At 37.4% G+C, this 18747-nt stretch overlaps 1 protein-coding gene across 15 annotated transcripts in view; it reads right to left on the reverse strand.

Annotated features, from left to right (window-relative positions):
- The window catches only part of EPHA6 (EPH receptor A6), a 575874-nt gene that overhangs the window by 92073 nt on the left and 465054 nt on the right, over positions 1 to 18747 (reverse strand). For 14 of the 15 annotated variants that reach the window (XR_014578284.1, XR_014578285.1, XM_083820701.1 and 11 more), the window contains one exon: positions 7067 to 7189. The exons of the other annotated variant lie outside the window; for it this stretch is intronic. Coding sequence is in view for 12 of the 14 variants with exons in the window: in XM_083820701.1 (XP_083676827.1) it covers positions 7067 to 7189 (123 nt within the window). In the remaining 2 variants the exon portion in view is untranslated. The remainder of the gene's footprint in view (positions 1 to 7066; positions 7190 to 18747) is intronic. 15 annotated transcript variants of the gene reach the window in all.

Genomic DNA, 18747 nt, shown 5'->3' on the forward strand with positions numbered 1-18747 from the left:
ATTGCTCCACTACTTCTGCAGGTCTGAATTCATGTGTCCAGGTAGCCTCTCAGAAGTCACCTGTTTGTCTGACATTTTTTCCTTCCAATCTGCTGAAGGATTTCTTTCCATTCCATCCTTCTAAAGCAGGGGAGAAGTCTAAGAAAGCAAAATACACAGCACCTTTAGCACTGGGCTTTTCAGCACTCTAGTTGGGTGCAAAACACCCACAGTAAAAGACCGTGTCCCTCACTCAGGTGCACAGGGCTCTGAAAGCATACCTGGGTGTCACACAAGGTCTGTTTGTTACACACTGCTTCCAGTAGGAGAACCACTTGCTGTGGCACTGCGGCGTCTTCACTCCTGCTACTATCAATGATGCAGTTGTATGCATCACATCGGAGAACTAATGAACTAATTTCAGTGAATAGAAAACAGGACTTTTCATAGCACCAAAACAGTGGAGGGAAAAAAAAAAAAAGAAGAAAGAAAACCAATGACTATGGAAAAGGCAAAGGAAAAAAAATTCTGCCAGGTTCAATACACCTGAAGGCAACGGGGCTTTTTCTGCAAGCCATCCCAGACTGAGACCTATGTTCCCAAGTAGCCTCAAAAAATAGAAGTTGCAGTTCCAACCCCCCTCTTGAAACTTCAGAAGCCAGAGTTTGCAAAAGGAATAGCATTCACATCCATCCATCTTGCTGTTACAGGAAATCACCTAGATAAAGCCTACTTATCTTGCTGTTAGTGCTCTTTCTGTTATCCTGTGTCCTACATAACACTTTTCATTAGTGAAGGAATGATATCTTCGCAAAACAAATTGACAGAAATGTAAAATACACGAATGAGCATAAGTTACTATTATTTAGCAACATGACAACAGGAGAATGTGCTGCAGACAACAGAAGTTTTAGCAGTCTCCAGCATTGCTGCTTCTGCAACCCCTAATCCATATTACTCCTCTTAGTGTGCCTAGAAAAGAAATTCTGGAAGGTTTTGAGGAAAGAAAGTGGAACTGTAAAAATAAAGCATTTGCATTGTTTCCATGATTTGTTTCCTTGTTCTTGTCTTTTTGTGAGAGAAACAAAGGGAATGCAGCAGAGGGTAAAAACAGAACAAATAGCTGTATTTTACTAGCTGGAGGTGGGTATGTGAGGGAGAAATAGTGTCTAAAATTATACCAAACAGATACAATAACTGGTCCATTTTTTTTTCCCTCCATTTATACTTTGTAGCCGTATATCTTCACAAGAAAAAAAAAAAAAAAAAAGCATTTATTCCAGTTTCCTTATTTTGGGTTAGTTATCTGTATTATCTTTCTACACATTTATTAGCTTTACAGGTCCAATACGGATGAAAAAAAAAAAGTTCTGTTTTATTCTTGCTGCTTGTATTTACATGAATATTAAAAGCAAAAATAAAAAAGAGATACCTTCAACATTAGGGCAAGATGGCTTATTAGAATTCAGAGGCACACATGGAAGTGAACAAGAGCCAGTGCATCTGAAGAACAGCAACGAAAGCTGCCACATGAACGATTCTAAGTACATTTAAGCATTTCATTTGAGTATCTTACATTATTTTTCAAATAGTAACAAATATACAGATAAATTCTTGCTGTGTATGGAGAAAAGAGAAGATGAGGTAAAGTAACTTGGCAAAGGTAATCACATAAACTAAGTCCTCTGCCTGCAAGAAAAAGCTGTGGGAACGACCATAACTGCAAGAAGTGTGCATAAAGAGGGCTTTGAGCTGTCTTCATGTTCCCCTGATCCTGAGAGGGCTGTGTCCCACACTGGGCTCTCAGCATAAACTGATGCAACTTAAAAACTGATGTGAATTATGGCAGTTGCCTATCAACTTCCACAGATCATTACAACAGTTGATGTTTGCATCAAAATCTTCATGTACTCTGAAACCATTCTGACATCTCCAGGCCTTACGAGGACCACCTTATGCTGGCTTGCAAGAGGTTTTAAGAGTTTTTTTCTGAACTTCTTCTTAAGGCTAAAATATTTGGAATCGTTTACAATGACTGTCTGGGCATGAAATGAGCTATTTAGCAAGGGTGGAGAACGAAGACCTCCTTTCATCATGTACAGTCAGAGCTTAATCCCAGTTTTATAGTTCAAGATAAACTTTAATGGATCAGACCCAAAAGCTTTTCTCACTGTTCACGTTACTCAGTAATCATTCATATTTTGTCTATGAAGTCAAAATATGACTTCCTGCCTGCCTAATAGCAAAGTCAACATAAATTCCCAGTTTGAACTTCTGTCCTCAGAAAATGCATGCCATTATGTATTGGTTGTAGGGTTTATACGCTAGACGTGCCTATGAAATAGCTCTGAAGCTGGAAAGAAAAAAATGGAAGAGTCATTTGGCTCAGATATCCCAGAAAATACATATGCAATAAAAGGATCAATTTGTTAGTCACCAAGAAAGGTTTAGCAATTTTCATTTAACAAAAAATATAGCAGTTGAGGTACTGCAATCCAGAACAGGGAAAAATGCATTAACTGTGAAAAAAATAATGGTTACTTTTCTCATTATTGGAGTACCATAAAATTACAGTTGAGTTTCACTATGAATAATTGCTCCTTGATTGTTCTTGTTGAGCAATTTTGTTCAATAAGGGTCTGTCAATACAATTTGCTTTCAATTGTCAGTTTATACAATATCAAGAATAATGGGCTCACTCAGGTGCACTTTGAAATTGTAGTAAAATATTAATTTTGAGGAAAAGAAAACTGATAATCACCTGCTTTAGTATTCTACAGCTATGTCTGAGTTTTTTGAGAATCTCCCTATAATAAATGTGAGTATTACCATCTACATAGTTTGTTAATGTAGTTTCAATACTGAACATTGTGGAGGGAGGTGGGGAGGTTTGCTTAACAGGGCCTTACACTCATTTCTAGTTGTTCTTGTCAACAAAAAAAAATCAGGAAAGGAGTTAAGCTTGAAAGAAACAACAGTAAAGGTATTTGATTTCCCTCCCTTCCTTTCCAACACAGCAGGTTTAACAATCTCTCTGATGCCCTTCAAATACAGCAGTATACCATAAGATTTTCTGACCCTAACTTCTGCCAGGTAATACAGGTATGCGTTCACATTCACATAACAAACCCTTTACACATGACTGAAATCGAGAGCTTCAAATACACATCAAGAGCAGGAATCTAACAGTGTCCCCAAAATGGAGCAAACACTACTAGTTTGGGAAACGAATTTGAAAAAATAGAGGCAGCGCTGGCAATTTTTTTTCCCAACATGCACACAAATGTGTGTTATGCATGCCTGTGTAAATATGAAGAAAGGGGTAAGCTTCCATACTCATATCAATGTATGTATGACGAGGAGTGGAAATTGCTACATGGTTTAAGAATTCGATATCATTTTTGCAAGGATATCACTTGAAAAAAAATATTTTTTGCTTTCGTGGATCCATTGGTCATGAACCATTACATTATAGACCTGCATCAGCTAAGTCATGTGAATTTGTACTGTTAACACGTGCGATAACTAGAGACTACATTGTGAAAAAATGATAGTTGAATCAAAAGGAAGCTATTGTTTTTAAAGGGGGTTATTTTTGCAGAAATGTAGGATACACTTCTGGGGGCCTCCTGAAAGTCCTCCTTCTAGTGAAACACTGTATGGACTCACAAACTTTCGAGGCATCTATTTAAACAAAGACACCATACATTAGCATAGCTATGTCTGGGTTTAAAAAACACCTACATTTGAGGGAATCCATTTAAGCAGAAAAATGTTATGTCCCATGCCAGCAACATAAATTAATCTTTAAGTTGGCTCAATGAAAATACCTTTTACAAAAGTGAATGTCTGCACAATGTAAAATCAGAAACCAAATTACACAAAACTGGACATCAGCTGTCAATATGATGGCAAAACGAATACCACCTGCTTGTCCACCCCTAAAGTAGAAGGGGAAAAAGGAACGCAAGAGCTACGTTGCCCTGCCAAGCCATTTTCCAGGTGCTTGTTTAGGAGGCTTTCCAGTTTAGTTTTGTATTTCACTTTAAAAACATCTCTGGGGAATTCTGTAGAAATAAAAGACGTAAAGGCATTTTGTCTTGGGTAAGGAGTATTTTTTTTCTATTTTGAAGTAAATCTGCCACTTAACTTGAGTTAAAGGTTTTGGTAAATAAAAAAAAAATCTCATTATCTTTTCTCCCCCTGACCCTAACAGCAGAATAATGCAAGCATTTTAAGCCTTCCATGTAGTTACATTCACTGAATTCTTACACATAAGCTATATGTGAAGTAATTAGGCTATAATTCAGCAAAGTTATTAAACGCTAAGTACTTCTGTTAGGCTTATGAAAGCTACTGGCCAATATGAGCCTAATGTCTCAGATAATGGAGGTGAGGTCACCGTGCTATCAAAGGTAGCAGTCGAGCATGCTTCCCTCTAGTACAAATAAAAAAAAAAAGTGATTCTCTTACTTTTAATGAGAGAAGGTAAGGGCTGGGGATGGGGAAGCATCAAGACTCCAATGGGCATGATTTTGCTCACGTGTTGCTGTTCTAACAGCCACAGACTGCCATGATAACATGGGTATCAGCACTTAAAAACCTTCTGGGAGTACTATTGCCTTGGGTGTCTTTGTTTCTTGGTAAAGCAATATTCTGAAAAAAGGTCAGTTTTTTTTTTTTTTTTTTTTTTTTTTTTACACAAAGGGTACATCCCTTCTGTCTCTACTCAAGTGATTAACTTCAAGTGATTACTCAAGGATGAACTTCTCTTTTTCACTGAATCACACAGAGCAAGAGATTCAGTTCTGAGTCTCTCACGTTCCAGATCAGTACTCCTTTCAACAACAGATTTCTTTTTCAAAAAATACAGTAAATATTTGGGTTTTTGGCTCACTCATATAGCAATGCTGATTTTAGCAATTTAGAAAGTTAGCATGAAATGGAAATAGCATCCTCTGGTCATCTCTGTAACAAAGAGAGGCAATTCAGAATTAAGACTGTGCTTAATGTAAATCCAAATACATGAGAGTAAGAAAGGAAGAGTTAAACAGCAGCATTACAGATAAGGTTGTTAGGGTACATTTTTTAACAGCAATTGCTGACTTTTACAGTGGAGTTTCACGCCACTTGCCCACTCTCACCCCATGCACTCTTTCTCAGAAGAACACATACCATCCATTAGATTTATCACAGTTCCTCACTAGCTTTCAGCCACCTGACATTCTGCATTTTCTGGAAGGTGGACAGTCTCTCTGCTCCTGTGGGATTGTTTCTGAGCTCTTTTTTGCTGTTGACATGACCAAGCAACATTTATTTCAATTACATTGCTACGATATATATTGCACAGCATGCAGCTGCATTTCCATTTTCCTGTTTTGAATATTTCATCAGATTGATTTAGTATTCTTAGAAAAAGACATTTAATTATAAACAACTTTTACTAAACAAATAACATTTAAGAGTTATGATTTAAGTCTAAAACATGATAAGATGTTGTACAAACACTCAGAAAACAACTGGTTTTATTGTTATAAGTCTTGAGGACTTTATAAATGAACAAGATAAACTTGTAGGTAGCTAGGTTAGAAGCCAATTCATGAGCACAGTGAAGCCATTTTTAATCTAACAGAATCAGTGACTGCCACACAAAACACAGTATTCAAAACAGAGAATTTTGGTGGGCCTAGGGTATTTCATCTTCCATAGAGCTGTTTGGTGACAGATACCAATCTCATTGTGAGGCTGATGGCCAAAACAGCCTAATGGCTGTTAAACACTCTGAAATACCCCAAGGAGAAAAAAATACGAAAAGCATTTTACAGACTGTTGACAAAAGATACCCGAAGAGTCATAGGAAGAGACATCAAAGTTGCTCAGAAATAACACTTCAAACAAACAAAGAAACAAACAAAAAAACCACAGTAAAGATATTCTTCTATTAATGAGGTCTATAATTATCGTAATGGATAAAATGAGGCATACAGGGGTAGAACAGTTTCTTTTGTTTATATAAGTACCATGTATGCCATTTTTCAGTTTGCTCCCTAGTTTTACCATAGGACATTTTTTTTTCCCTTTAACCAAAACTGTAAGTAACATTACAGGTAAGATGCCCTGAAAGGATATAAGCATGACATTAGCCCATGTACAAATTAATTCTGCACAGGAATATGTAGTTTGGAAAGGAACAGAACTGAACTTTGATTCAATTTTAACTATAATTAAGATACATGCATTTACTCTTAATTTATTAGCTCTGGTGAAAGATGGTGTTTAATGGCTCCAGACAAGAATGAAGAACACACATAGCCCTTCTGGGAAAGAATGCCTTTACACTATCCTTCTTTCTTATTTCAGCCCAATATCTGATAGCAGCCTATTTACCTGGCAGCATGTTCTCATTCTCAGGCTACATTCAATCCTAGGTCAACCCTCTGTAGTCCTCCGTGCCACCATACAGCTGTACTTCTGCTCAGGACCTTGCAAGAAGCAGTGCAGAGTATCATGCTGACAACACAAGCCATGGGATTTCCTCACTTATTGCGAAGGAGTTCAAATTAAATTAAATTAGTTTGAATTGTAATAAAAGTTATTTTAAAAAGTTAAGGCATTTTTCATGAGATACAAGTTGCAACTACGGAAGACTGCTCAATGAAATTTGGCCTTTTCAATTTTTGTTTTGCTTACATGGTTTAGTGAGCAAATGCAAATTTTTACAGAAGAGTCACAGAGTCACATAAAAACTGGGATTTTACAGAGGCATTTTTAGTTTTGTTTCTATAGTGGACAAGGCCATGCTTCATGAAGCGCTTGATTAGAGGACATCAGGCTTCTGTTTACGTTGACCACTTAACTATAGATCACTTTCCCTCACACTTTCTCCTATACAGTGATTCAGGAGAATAGCTGGTTCCTGAAAAATAATTTCTCTTTCCCATTTCCTTCCAGTTTGGCTTTTTATTGGAAGGGACATCTGATCTCCCTGTTTAACCAGTACCATATTTTGTTTCCCTAAAAGGTGTGAAGAGATGGGGCAAAGGGTGAAGGGAAAAATTGATGTGGGGGAAAAGGCTGGAATACCTACCAGAGGAAATGCTGGGGGGTAAAGATCCACCTCCTGACACTGGATGTGAGGTCAGGATGCTATTTAAAAATCCCGCCCTCAGGAATCTCGAAAGAGACTTCACCCCAATGGTCGGAAAGGATCCTTTCAAAGAGATAAAAATGATCATTAATCAAATGAGTTGTTCTTTGGCTGTTAAAGAAGTTGTCTGTTTAAAGAAAAAATAACGAAACCTCTGCAAAGCTAACAATGGCTTCACTGGAACAGATCTTATAAAATGCAGTTAAAAGTTTTTGATTGCTTTTTAACCAATTCATACAATACACAGCTTTAACCAGAGAGAAGTTGTTTTCTGCATACTTCGCAAATGGAGAATTCCAGCACTCCTAGAAGGAATGTAAAAAATTGAGATTTTAATGGTAAAATACACCTCTTGGATATTCACAATGCATTCGAAATGGCTACAATAAAGACATTTTTACAGTTCTGTATACAAATCAAAGAGAGACTAGTAGAGGTGAAACTACAGCAGCAGAGCTGAGTTTTATGTCGGTATCTCAGAGACACATGACAAACCACCTGAAAGAGGTTGTGTCTGGCAAGGGGAGAAGGGGAACTAGAATTAGTGTTAGGACATCTAACTCTGCTAAGCCAGAGCTTCTGTCAAATCTCCCAACACCTGTCAATAAATTGATGCAGGCAAAAACCAGAAGTATAGACGTGGCTTCTTTCTGCTTTGCTATCACCAGAAGCTTTACAGGTTTTACACTTCCAATTGAATGAACCTTACATTCTTCTCATTGCCTAATAGTACAGTTTGATTGCTGCAAACTGAGGTTATCTCATCCACCCATTTTAACGTAAATACTTGTGATATATCTAAGGTAGTGTTGATAAATAAGGACTCTATCATCCAATCCACTGTTTCAGCTTTCAGTGTACATACAGAGACCTAGAGACATCATTACAGCTAGCTCACGTTAGTGCTCAACGAATACCAGCATCAAAGCTGGATCTGAAATGAGAGAAAATACACCTTGCATAAAAATACAGTCAAGACTCTCCAACCTTGCAATAAATTGAAACTGATAATTAGATTTTTTTTTTTTTTAGTTCTGCAAGTATATCAAGCAAACATATGTCCAATAATTTAGGCTATGGTAAGTTTGTTTTCATCATCTTACATGTATTTCACAACTGTTCCTGTAGGAGACAGAAAAAATCTTGATATCTATATACAATGAGAAAAAAAAATGTGCCTCTTGAAATTCAATCAACTGTGTTCTTTTTTCTTCTTCTTCTTTTTTTTTTTTTAACTCATACAAACACAAGTGAGGATAGTTTAGCCTCAAAATACATATATGCATTTGCTGAGCTTAACGTAGCCTAACAGCTCTGAATTTTTCTCTTGTACTTTCAAGCAAGAGACCTCTTGTTTCTTCTCAAAATATTCCTCACTTGCCCTTTAAATTTGTTATTAAAACTACCACGGTCTGTGAAAAAAGAATTAATTTAATTAGTGCTCTGGGTGCAGTATTTTTATATCTGATGGCTAAAGATATGGAATAAAAGTGTTCCCTCTGGCTATTCCAGAAAAGCTTAACTTTGTCTGCCTTGTCAAAGTGTTTCCAAACTCCACGGCTTTCATTTTAAAATATTTGCAGAAGAGATCATGGATAGAGTCCAGAATACAATACACAGAAATTCAATTTTAAAATGGAAAATTGTTCCATAAACTCCAAGATGTTGTATACTAAACAGCACCTTAAAACATGAAGGCTAAATGATGAACATATGAATACTTCCCAAATAAAACTTTGCTCCTTTGTTTCAAAATATGAACTACACCATCCATAAAGTACACCCACAGTGAGTCACATGCCATGTATACAGACCTTCAGAAAAGTGAAACAGCTTGAGCTTCACAATGGATAGTTTCCTACATTTAAATGGCGTTAAATGGCAAGTAACTCAGGTTTCCTAGCAGTGTTACAATAAATCACATTGTTATAGAAAGTAACAAAGAAAAATACAAGCCTGCTCCACTTATTGTGCATATTTGGAAACAAAAACAAGGAGCGGCACATTTTGGAGCAACTCAATCTGTGAATACTAAAAGAGCTGGATGGCTAAAATTACTGAGGTCTTCCAAGTGGCCTCATAATTAAAGGAATACATATAAATAATGTTTTTTTCTCACTCACTTACTTTAAAAAGGTAGAATTCAATTGCTTAAGCATAAATGCTTTATGTCATTTGAGATGCTGCAGAAAATCTGAGACATTCATATTTGAGTGGCAGACATGACAAGATCTGCAGGAGATTTGCGCTCTTTGACAGGGGCAGCAAGAGGCAAAGCAGCAGTTGTGTATCTAAGAGGAGGCATCCAGTGCCATTTTAGGCAACTGAAACCCATACAGATACTTTCTTGTCACCTCAAAAATGTCTCCAATTAAACAGAACACATGGTTACACAAACAAGACCTTGCTTAGTCTCTCTTCCAGAAGTCCACAAACAACTTCTGAAAAGGAGCAGGCCGATAACATTCAGAGCCCTGATCAGTATCCAGCAACATACAAATGTGAAGGACAGATTGAAAATTCATTCACATTAAAGCAGGCATGATCCTAGACCAAATTACAGCATATGCCCCAGAATGAACACATGGTGTGTGGCTGGTAAGAAGAGTCAATACTTTGGTAATATCACCTGCACAATGTGAGACTGTTACATGACTATAGAAGTTGACTATTGTTACAGGTAGCTGGGAAAGAAAATCAATTTTCATAGCTCCCATCAATCCCCACCAGAAAGACAGAGGTCTGATAAGAGATTTGGGCATTTCCAATAGCTTAAAGCATTACTCGAATTTTTACTTGTTTGCATAAGCAGTCACAAAATCTTTGAAAGAAAAACTGCAACAAAGAATTGTGTTCAAGACAGAAAGGGAGAAAGCTCTCTGCCAACACAACAGAGAAAGAAGGGAGGTGGGAGTGTGGTATTAAACAGAAAACACCAGCTTCTTAGAAATACATAAATTTCTGTGTGGAAATCAATAAACAGAACTGCATTTCCTTCTATCTGAATATGTTATTTTTTATTGGACAATGAGGCTGTAGCCTTTGCTCTTTTTCCAAATTGGAATTGTGCTTAGCTGAACAAAAAGTTAACGAAAAATGTGCTGCATCCTGCTGCTTTACACAAATTGCAAAGGCAATATTCATTTTTTAGAGGTGTATTCTAACAGTAAAAATCTTAATGCTTAGTTTAAACAATCTCTTTTAAATAACCACACTGGACACTTTCAAGACACTTGGATATTATTTCTTTAGCTAAACAACCTTCTTGAGAAATGCAATTCCGAAAGCATACATCATGCTGAGACTAGGGTTTTACACATGTTCTGTTGTTTGTATGAAAACTATTTTTTTTCCAGTGGGTGGAGTTACGCTAATGGAAAAAGCTTTTCATATAACATCTTACTGGTTCTAGAAAGAGAAAATGAGACATGAATATTAAGCCATGATTCCTGAGTGCACTGAAATACAGTTGTTATATAGCAGCTTGCAAGCATTATTTTATTATGGGAAATAAATAAACGATAATAATTAAAACAAACAAACAAAACAACAACAGTAAATCCTACAACTCCCTCCTGGTCCATAGTTACCCATGATGACCATTATGCCACCTTAACACTGGAAAATACATTAGTTTAGGTAGTAGTTGGAAAAGTGCATTGAAAGAGTAAGAATAAATGACAATATTCTCAACAGCTGACAGTTCGTGGAGTATACATCATTTAATGAGTTCTGTGATACCAGTTTATAGCTCAGCATCAGTTCTTCTCTTTCACAATTATCACAGCTAAGTGCTTGTGCTGAGAGGCAGTGGGGGAGTGCTGAATCAATTAGCCTGCCTTCTGCCTTTGTCTGTTGTTCCAGGGGGAATATCAGCCCAGAAGTGATAGAATTTGATAGGGAAATCACTTGTATAGCATCCTACACTGGCACAGTTTTAGTAGCATATTATCTACACAGAACAGAAGGGCAAGAGAAGATAGCTGGGTAAAGGAAATACATATGCTTTGTTCAGCTCCAGAGTGCATACATTAATTCACGTGCATTTATTAGCACCTGCATCACAACAGCATGGCCAGCCAGAAGGAACAGCCACTTCTCCCCGTGGCAAAGGCACATCCCATAGCCTAGGGCTAGCAACAGCAGAATGTTGCTGAAGATTGCTAGATCTACAAAGGCAAGAAACTTCTGTCTTGTGGCTCAAGGAAAGTACTGAACAGATGAATGAATGGATGAACAGAATGACACAAAACACGCCCAGTGCTATACTGGTAGAATAAAATGGACTGTGATTTCTGCCTGAATGGCAGGACAGATACAAACCCAGTTCTGCTCTGTTAATGACAGTACATGCTTACTCACACCTGCTGAGTGCAAACATTCCTACCAGCTTTGCTCCCATACACACTGCAGAACCAGTACAGTGCCAGCAGTCCTCTATGATCTACATCCCACCCCTTCCCCCTCATCAGCTGTGGCTCCTTTGCCCCAGTACTGGAGCGCTTAAGCTGATGTCCTTGCAGCCTCTGGACCCCACAGACTTGCAGGGATGGGACCTGAAGCTGCTCCGTTGTGCAGGTACAGGCAGGCAGGGCCATCAGCTTGTTCTGTTCATCAGAGTCCCTGGGTTTGCTGGAAGAAAACGAAGCACTTAAAAAAAAAAAAATCACTATAGCAGTTTTTTTTGCATGACCTTAGTACAGCTTGTGGAAACTTGCTTTTAAAAGGGAGAACATTTCTAAAGTCTCTGCACTGTGACTAACGATGTGTCTGAAGTAGGTTATTAGAAAGCCTACTGAAGATGCAGGATGTATGTATTAAATATATCCTGTAACATACCATATAAGAAAAGGAAACAACATAGAAGCCTCAAGCAGTAATCAAGCTAGATCAAGTATTTATTAGAACAATATGTCTTTTTTCTCCCTATTTCTGAATTATTTGATCATACTTGTTATGGTATTTATCAAATATATATCCAAACAAAAATAAGGCTCAGCAAATTCGCAGATGACACCAAGCTGAGTGGTGTGGTCGATACTACAGAAGGAAGGGATGCCATCAAAAAGGACCTGGATAAGCTTGAGAAGTGGGCCCATGTGAACTACATGAGGTTCAACAAGGCCAAGTGCAAGGTGCTGCACCTGGGCCAGGGCAATCCCAGACAGGAGCACAGTCTGGGAGAACTCACTGAGAGCAGCCATGCAGAGAAAGACTTGGGGGTTCTGGTGGATGAAAAGCTTAACATGAGCCAGCGGTGTGCACTTGCAGCCCAGAAGGCCAACCGCGTCCTGGGCTGCATCAACAGAGGAGTGGCCAGCAGGTCAAGGGAGGCGATTGTCCCCCTCTGCTCTGCCCTTATGAGGCCTCACTTGTAGTCCTGCACCCAGGTCTGGGGCCCCCAGTACAAGAAGGATGTGGGGCTGCTAGAGCGGGTCCAGAGGAGGGCCACAGAGATGATCAAGGGCTGGAGCACCTCTCTTATGTAGAAAGGCTGAGAGAGCTGGGAATATTCAGCCTGGAGAAGAGGAGGCTCTGGGGAGACCTTACTGTAACTTTTCAGTACTTGAAGGGGACTTCAGAAGGGAAAAAAAGATGGGAAGCGACTCTGCTCAATTGGATAATGACAGGACAAGGAGAAATGGTTTTAAACTAAAAGAGGGGAGATGTAGATTAGAGGTTAGGAGGAAATTCTTCACTCAGAGGGTGGTGAGGCACTGGAACAGGTTGCCCAGAGAGGTTGCGGATGCCCCATCTCTGGAGGTGTTCAAGACCAGGTTAGGTGAGGCCCTGAGCAACCTGATCTAGTGGGTGGCGTCCCTGCCTATGGCAGAGGGGTGATCATTGAGGTACCTTCCATCCCAGGCTATGATTCTATGATTTGTCTAAGCAACTTCTAAAGCAGCCTGAGCTTTTAATCTCACTGTAGTAACATATAAAACTTGGAATCTTCATTCAAAGCTAAAAAGTACTACTAGAAACACTTAAATATCTTAGATATACAGCCAATGTATTACTTAGGACATCCTATTCATTTACCAGGCAGACTTTGACTAATTAAGTTAGAAATATACATTTCCTGACTCATCTCCAAGGGAAAAACTGCAACTGAAATCATATCATTTATGGTAGCAGGTTTAGCAGAATGCCAAGGTATATGGGAAAAAGAAACAGGAAGACTAAATATACACTGCTGTTGGAGGCATGCAGCTGAGGACTGCTTATTGGGGTATTTTTTAACAAGTGAAACAAGAATTCCCTCTGAAGGAACTCATGCGAACATCTAAAAGAGAAGACCTTTGCACCTGTTCTGACCCCCTTAAGGTCTGGAAGTTAGGTAATATAGGGAATTATTTGACAGAACCTCTTCACATAATGAAATTTCACAACTTTAAATACAAAGCAGTGTCTATAAACACTAAAGTTCAGAGGAGTCTATCAGGGAATATTCACCTAAGCAAGGTCTCTATTAGAAAACCTGAGTACTCTTATGATTAATTATAGTGAGGCATCACTTCCTCATAGGATGTTGCATGGGTATATACCATCTCCCTGACATGTGCCTATGGAAAGGAAAATTGTATGTCCTGTTCAGAAGGGAGCTGCAATGAGTTTCAGTCACTTTCTCAGTCTGGGATGCAGCCACCACATACCTGGAACAATCCAGAGCTCCTTTTTTTTGCCTCTGAGTAACTAGATCACTTAACTGGGTTTCAGTATCTCAGTCCAAAAGATGGCCCATTTATAACTTTATTTCTGTCAATACAGCGTCTTGAAGGATTCCAGGAACTTGTCTGCAACACCACATATCAAAGAGTGACCAGTGACATTTTTTTTGGTGCTGACATGTAGCCACTGTTGGTGATTTCAACTAAGGATAATCTGTGCTGTGCATTTAAAACAGGAATTCAGACCATCCCAGTTAATGAGTATTACTTATGAACACTAAATGATTTTTCTGAATATTGGTGAGCAAGTTAGTTAGCTTAAATCAAAATATACTTTAGGAAAAGCTCTCTAAGAAATTTAACAAACTACAGAATTTGATTTTCCCAGATGGTCTTAAAAATGGAATAGCATCCTTAAAATTTCACCTTTTGGTATATCTTATAGAGACTGTTTGCACTTGAAGATTTTATTTTAGAACAAAAGGTCCTCCCATCCCCTCACCCCCGTTATTCTGCATAAGAAAGCTTTTCTCTCAGAAAGAGCTCAAAAGTAACATCCTACTGCACAACAACCACTGCAGGACTGCCCTTTTTCAGAAGTCAGTTGCCATTATTCTCAATGGGACTGAAATCGTATCTTGCCTACAGTTAGGTGACTATACTGAGAAGCACAGCCAACTTCCAATGTTTTAAATGAACCTACATTAACAAATTGCTCTTAAAGAGAACTGTGAGGTCACTGGAAACAATAGGGTGTAGTAGCCCTTCGTGACAAATGCCATAAGCAAAATGGCTGGGGTACAGATGTGCTCCAAGAGCAATAGGAAATAACACATTTAAAGCAGACAAAAATTCAGGAAACAGAAGATTGCACCTTTGTTGACAAATCAGTTCTCAGTAACAAACAAATAAAGGCAAAACTTCTAAAAATTCCTTAACATATTTTTAAAACTTTTGGATCAGATACACTTATTAGAATGAGTAGAAGAAAAGTGAACATCAGAAATACAAATATCTGGATGAAGGAAAAAAGGGTATGTAGATATGTGCACTTTGTAAAAAATAAAAGTGCAAGCAAAAGCAGGGAAATGAGACACAAGGACTGATGAAAGATCTTAACACAGAGGTCTGGAAAAGATTTCCATGCATCACACCTGCCCAGCGGTGACAAACAACTGTATGCACAAATATGTATCAGCCAGTTCTGGCTGATTTGTGACATGCTTGTTTCTTAAAAAAAGAGCTTTAGTAAGTTCAGAAAAAAAATGCAGAGAAATACAAAATGAACATACTTAGGATATTCAGAAAAAAAAAAGAAAACAGTATTTTTTATAGTGTTTGATTATTCTAGGACTGTGTCATGATTTTGAAGAGCCTTGACCTGAGATGTTTAGTATTCAGCAGCAACTTGCTTCTAAACTATGAAGGATTACTGTAAGATTTTTTTAACCCCTCTTTGTTAATTTGGGAATAACAAAGCATCCACATGTTTTGCCCTCATTTCTGAAAAGTAGACTACTCTAACCTAGTTCTTGTTGGAAAATATTTTTAAAGGCTGTTTTCTATTTTAAAGCCCACTGATATAAAAGCCCACTCCAGACTTAATTTCATAGGATCTATCTGGAAACATGAAGATGACAAACACTTGGCAGGGAAAAGCTGCTGCTCATTTCTCCATCCCCGATGAGTTTCACCTTGACATCCTTGTGAAAGACAATGCTTTCCTACGAACCTATAGAATTGGAGTTCTCTTATTTCTTGATTGGCAGCTGGAAATAAATCCAGATTTAGGAATATTTACATAGAATGAGATGATATTAGAAAATCCCAGTTAGAGCAAGGTTTGACTTAGGATTTCTCTGGGAGAAAAAGCAAATGCTGGAAGAAGCTTACAATTCTTAAGGAGGAATAAATAGAAGTTACAGAATATTTGAGTGGAATATTAACATCTAATTTAATTTCCCTTGCCACTTCTAGACAAACAGGCAATTTGGGTAAAAAAATGAGGGAATTGCTTGAAAAGAGTTCAACAAACACTTATAGCCATTTATTTTGTTATGTGTTAAATGTCAATGCACACTGAATTTCTGGTTGCTGAGAAGACTGGTGTGACAACATTAATATGATTAAGGCTTTTAACAGCAATAACAACTGTTGTGTTGAATCATCTTTGCAGTCTTAATGGAATAGTAATTGGAAATACTGTGCTTCTGTTACAGATAAAACAATCTGTCTGTGTTTAAATTGTCTATTAAAGAAGTATTTTTCAGACAGTGCTTAAACTGAAAATAGCTTTAACACTGAACAGCTAAACAAGAACTCTGAAATCTCTACGTATTTATGGATATGTACAAACTCAGAATGCTGTTCCAAGCAATGTATGCTGTGCATTTGGATTTCATGGCCATGCATGTATTATCAAATTAGCTGGAAGCAAAATACTTTATAATTGTATTTTTCATGATGGAAAAAAACATAGTCTGCAATTTCAGCCAAAACCTTTGGGATTTTGTATGCATCGTTTTGCAATATTATTTTCATTTCAGTCTTAGTTTCTGTGATTTTGGAATGAAAGATCCTCAGTAAAATCTGAGAGTTCCTATACTGTGGAATTCTTCATCCTTCAAGAGAGGAATCTCTCATGTAATATATTGATGGGGTCTTATAAGTGGGATGGTCAAGAAGTTTTAAATTTCCAGGTGTTCTTTTTTTTATGGTATTTCCATAAAAAGAAAGATTATAAAGGTTATAATTTTGAACTTCATGTTTAAAAATTGCAGTGGGTTTTAATTTAATGAGTAAAGTATCTTTTCATGGCTGATATCTGAGAATGGATGTATCGATGAACCTTGCTGTACAATATGCAGATCTGCAATTAAATCTCTGATTATCTACTCTTTTTGTCTTTCTAGTCTGTAAGTGTGAACGAGGATTAAAACCTCTTTGTTCACAAGATAAACCCTCTCCACTTGTAGACAGCAATTGAGGATGTACCGCTTTCAGGAAAACAATTGGGGCTGAATTTCCAGAGAGTCAATTGACAAAAAGTGGTTTTATTTTTTTGGTTACACAAACATAGATTATAAATTGACGTTGAGGATGATCATGTCAATTCACAATTCCATTCACTATTCATGTTCATACCATTAACAATTCACATTTCACTAATACCAGTGAAATTAAGTACAAAGGTTTGATTTTCTTTTCCATTACAAACACTGACTCCTTTAAATAAGTGATGCCAAGATGCTCTTTATTGTTAACTCTTTGATTAGAAGTGTAATATGTGTATAAATTTTCAACATTTACATATCTGTGTGCTAGATTTATAAATCTAAGAGAAATAATCATAAGCCTAAGGAAGTTATCCCAGCACACACTTGATAAACTGTGCTAGAAGCCAGAACACAGGCTTCTCCTGTAGTCTATCTGATGGACTTCGACATATGCATTGGCGGTACTACTGACCAAAGACAAATGTCTCTGCTGGTTAATTATCTATTTGTGAATATCAGTGTATTCAGGGGATTTTCTCCCAGTCTCAAGGCTGAATCTCAATCCTTAAGGATAAATGTCATGAGGTAGAACCTCTTTGATCTGATCTTCCTTATTTTAGTTCATTGTAGCAAGATGAATATTGGGCAGTCAGTATTTAAATAGGCGAAAAAGTCAAATTTTCCATGCGCCTAAAGACATTCACTGAAAATTGGAAGGAAGTTGCAAGCCTTATCTAAAATAGCAAAACAATTTCTGAATGATGAAGAATGTACTCACCTACAGCTGAGAGAAAAACAAGAAAAAGGGAAAAGCAGACACCCATTTCTGAAACGGGTGAGTTATTATCATTTTAGGGCATACAATAACTTTCTGTTGTTTCAGGAAAAAAAGGAAATAAATTATGTGAATTCTAGTAACGGTGCAGTAGTTTGTTTCAGATTTCAGCTGTTATAAAGACTCTGTACTATGCTCCTCTAGATGAATTATTGAAATGAAGTCATTATCAGCTTAACTTATTTACTTCCAAATTTCATTCAGTAGAAATTACCTTGTTAAAGTTTAGTAGAAAAATGACAATATTTACCAATTGATCTAGACATGAATCTATTCAGGAATGTCAGACTGAATATATTTCCCTCTTAAAACGTGTTTACACGATTGCCATTAATGTTTTGTGCTTATACTAAGATAACATACCCAAACTGAGTACTCTGCAAACTCACACCATCTAATTATGGTGTTTAAAAAATAATTATTTTTTCCACATGCTTCTCTCTTTCAGTTGTGTTCCCCTCAACAGTTTTACCATCTATTGCTGATTTATAAACAGTGCCAAGGCTATGTTTATCTGTGAAGAACAGTAAGACTTAAGAAGCAGTATTTATTGTGAACTGTATTTCCAACCTTAACTTCAAGAGTCTGGAATGGATCCTAGGCAGTTTGCATCTAAATTATTTATTCATCTGGAACCTGAACTGTGTACGTATTAAGAATCAGAAAGATAATTACAGACTGTGAAATGGATACAGCCAAGATTCACAGTAGAGAGGAAGCAAAGAAAGGAATTTGAGGGTCAGGAACACGGTGATGGGCTGAGTGAATTGATTCTCAATAAGCAGTTCACAGAAGAAGACTATTAAAATGATGGTATTATTTTTTGTGGATGATAATGATGATGCTAGAAGAACGGTGGATGCAGAAATAATTTATCTGCCTTGGCTGGAGCTGCAATGCTGAGTGACATGGGTAAGCAAAACATGGGGGTGTGTATTCAATGCAAACCTCTGTCACTAAAGTTCTCACTTGCTCTCCAGAGCAGAACACAGACAACACATGGCATTTTTCAGCAGTCTATAAATCAAACGGGTCTGAACAGATTTTCATTGCATAATATGCCTATTTCACTTCTAAATCTCAAAGATCACTGACAATTGTTACTTTCAGCAGCATTCACTT

Source organism: Anser anser, assembly GCF_964211835.1.
Source record: "Anser anser genome assembly, chromosome: 1".
Classification (NCBI taxonomy): domain Eukaryota; kingdom Metazoa; phylum Chordata; class Aves; order Anseriformes; family Anatidae; genus Anser; species Anser anser.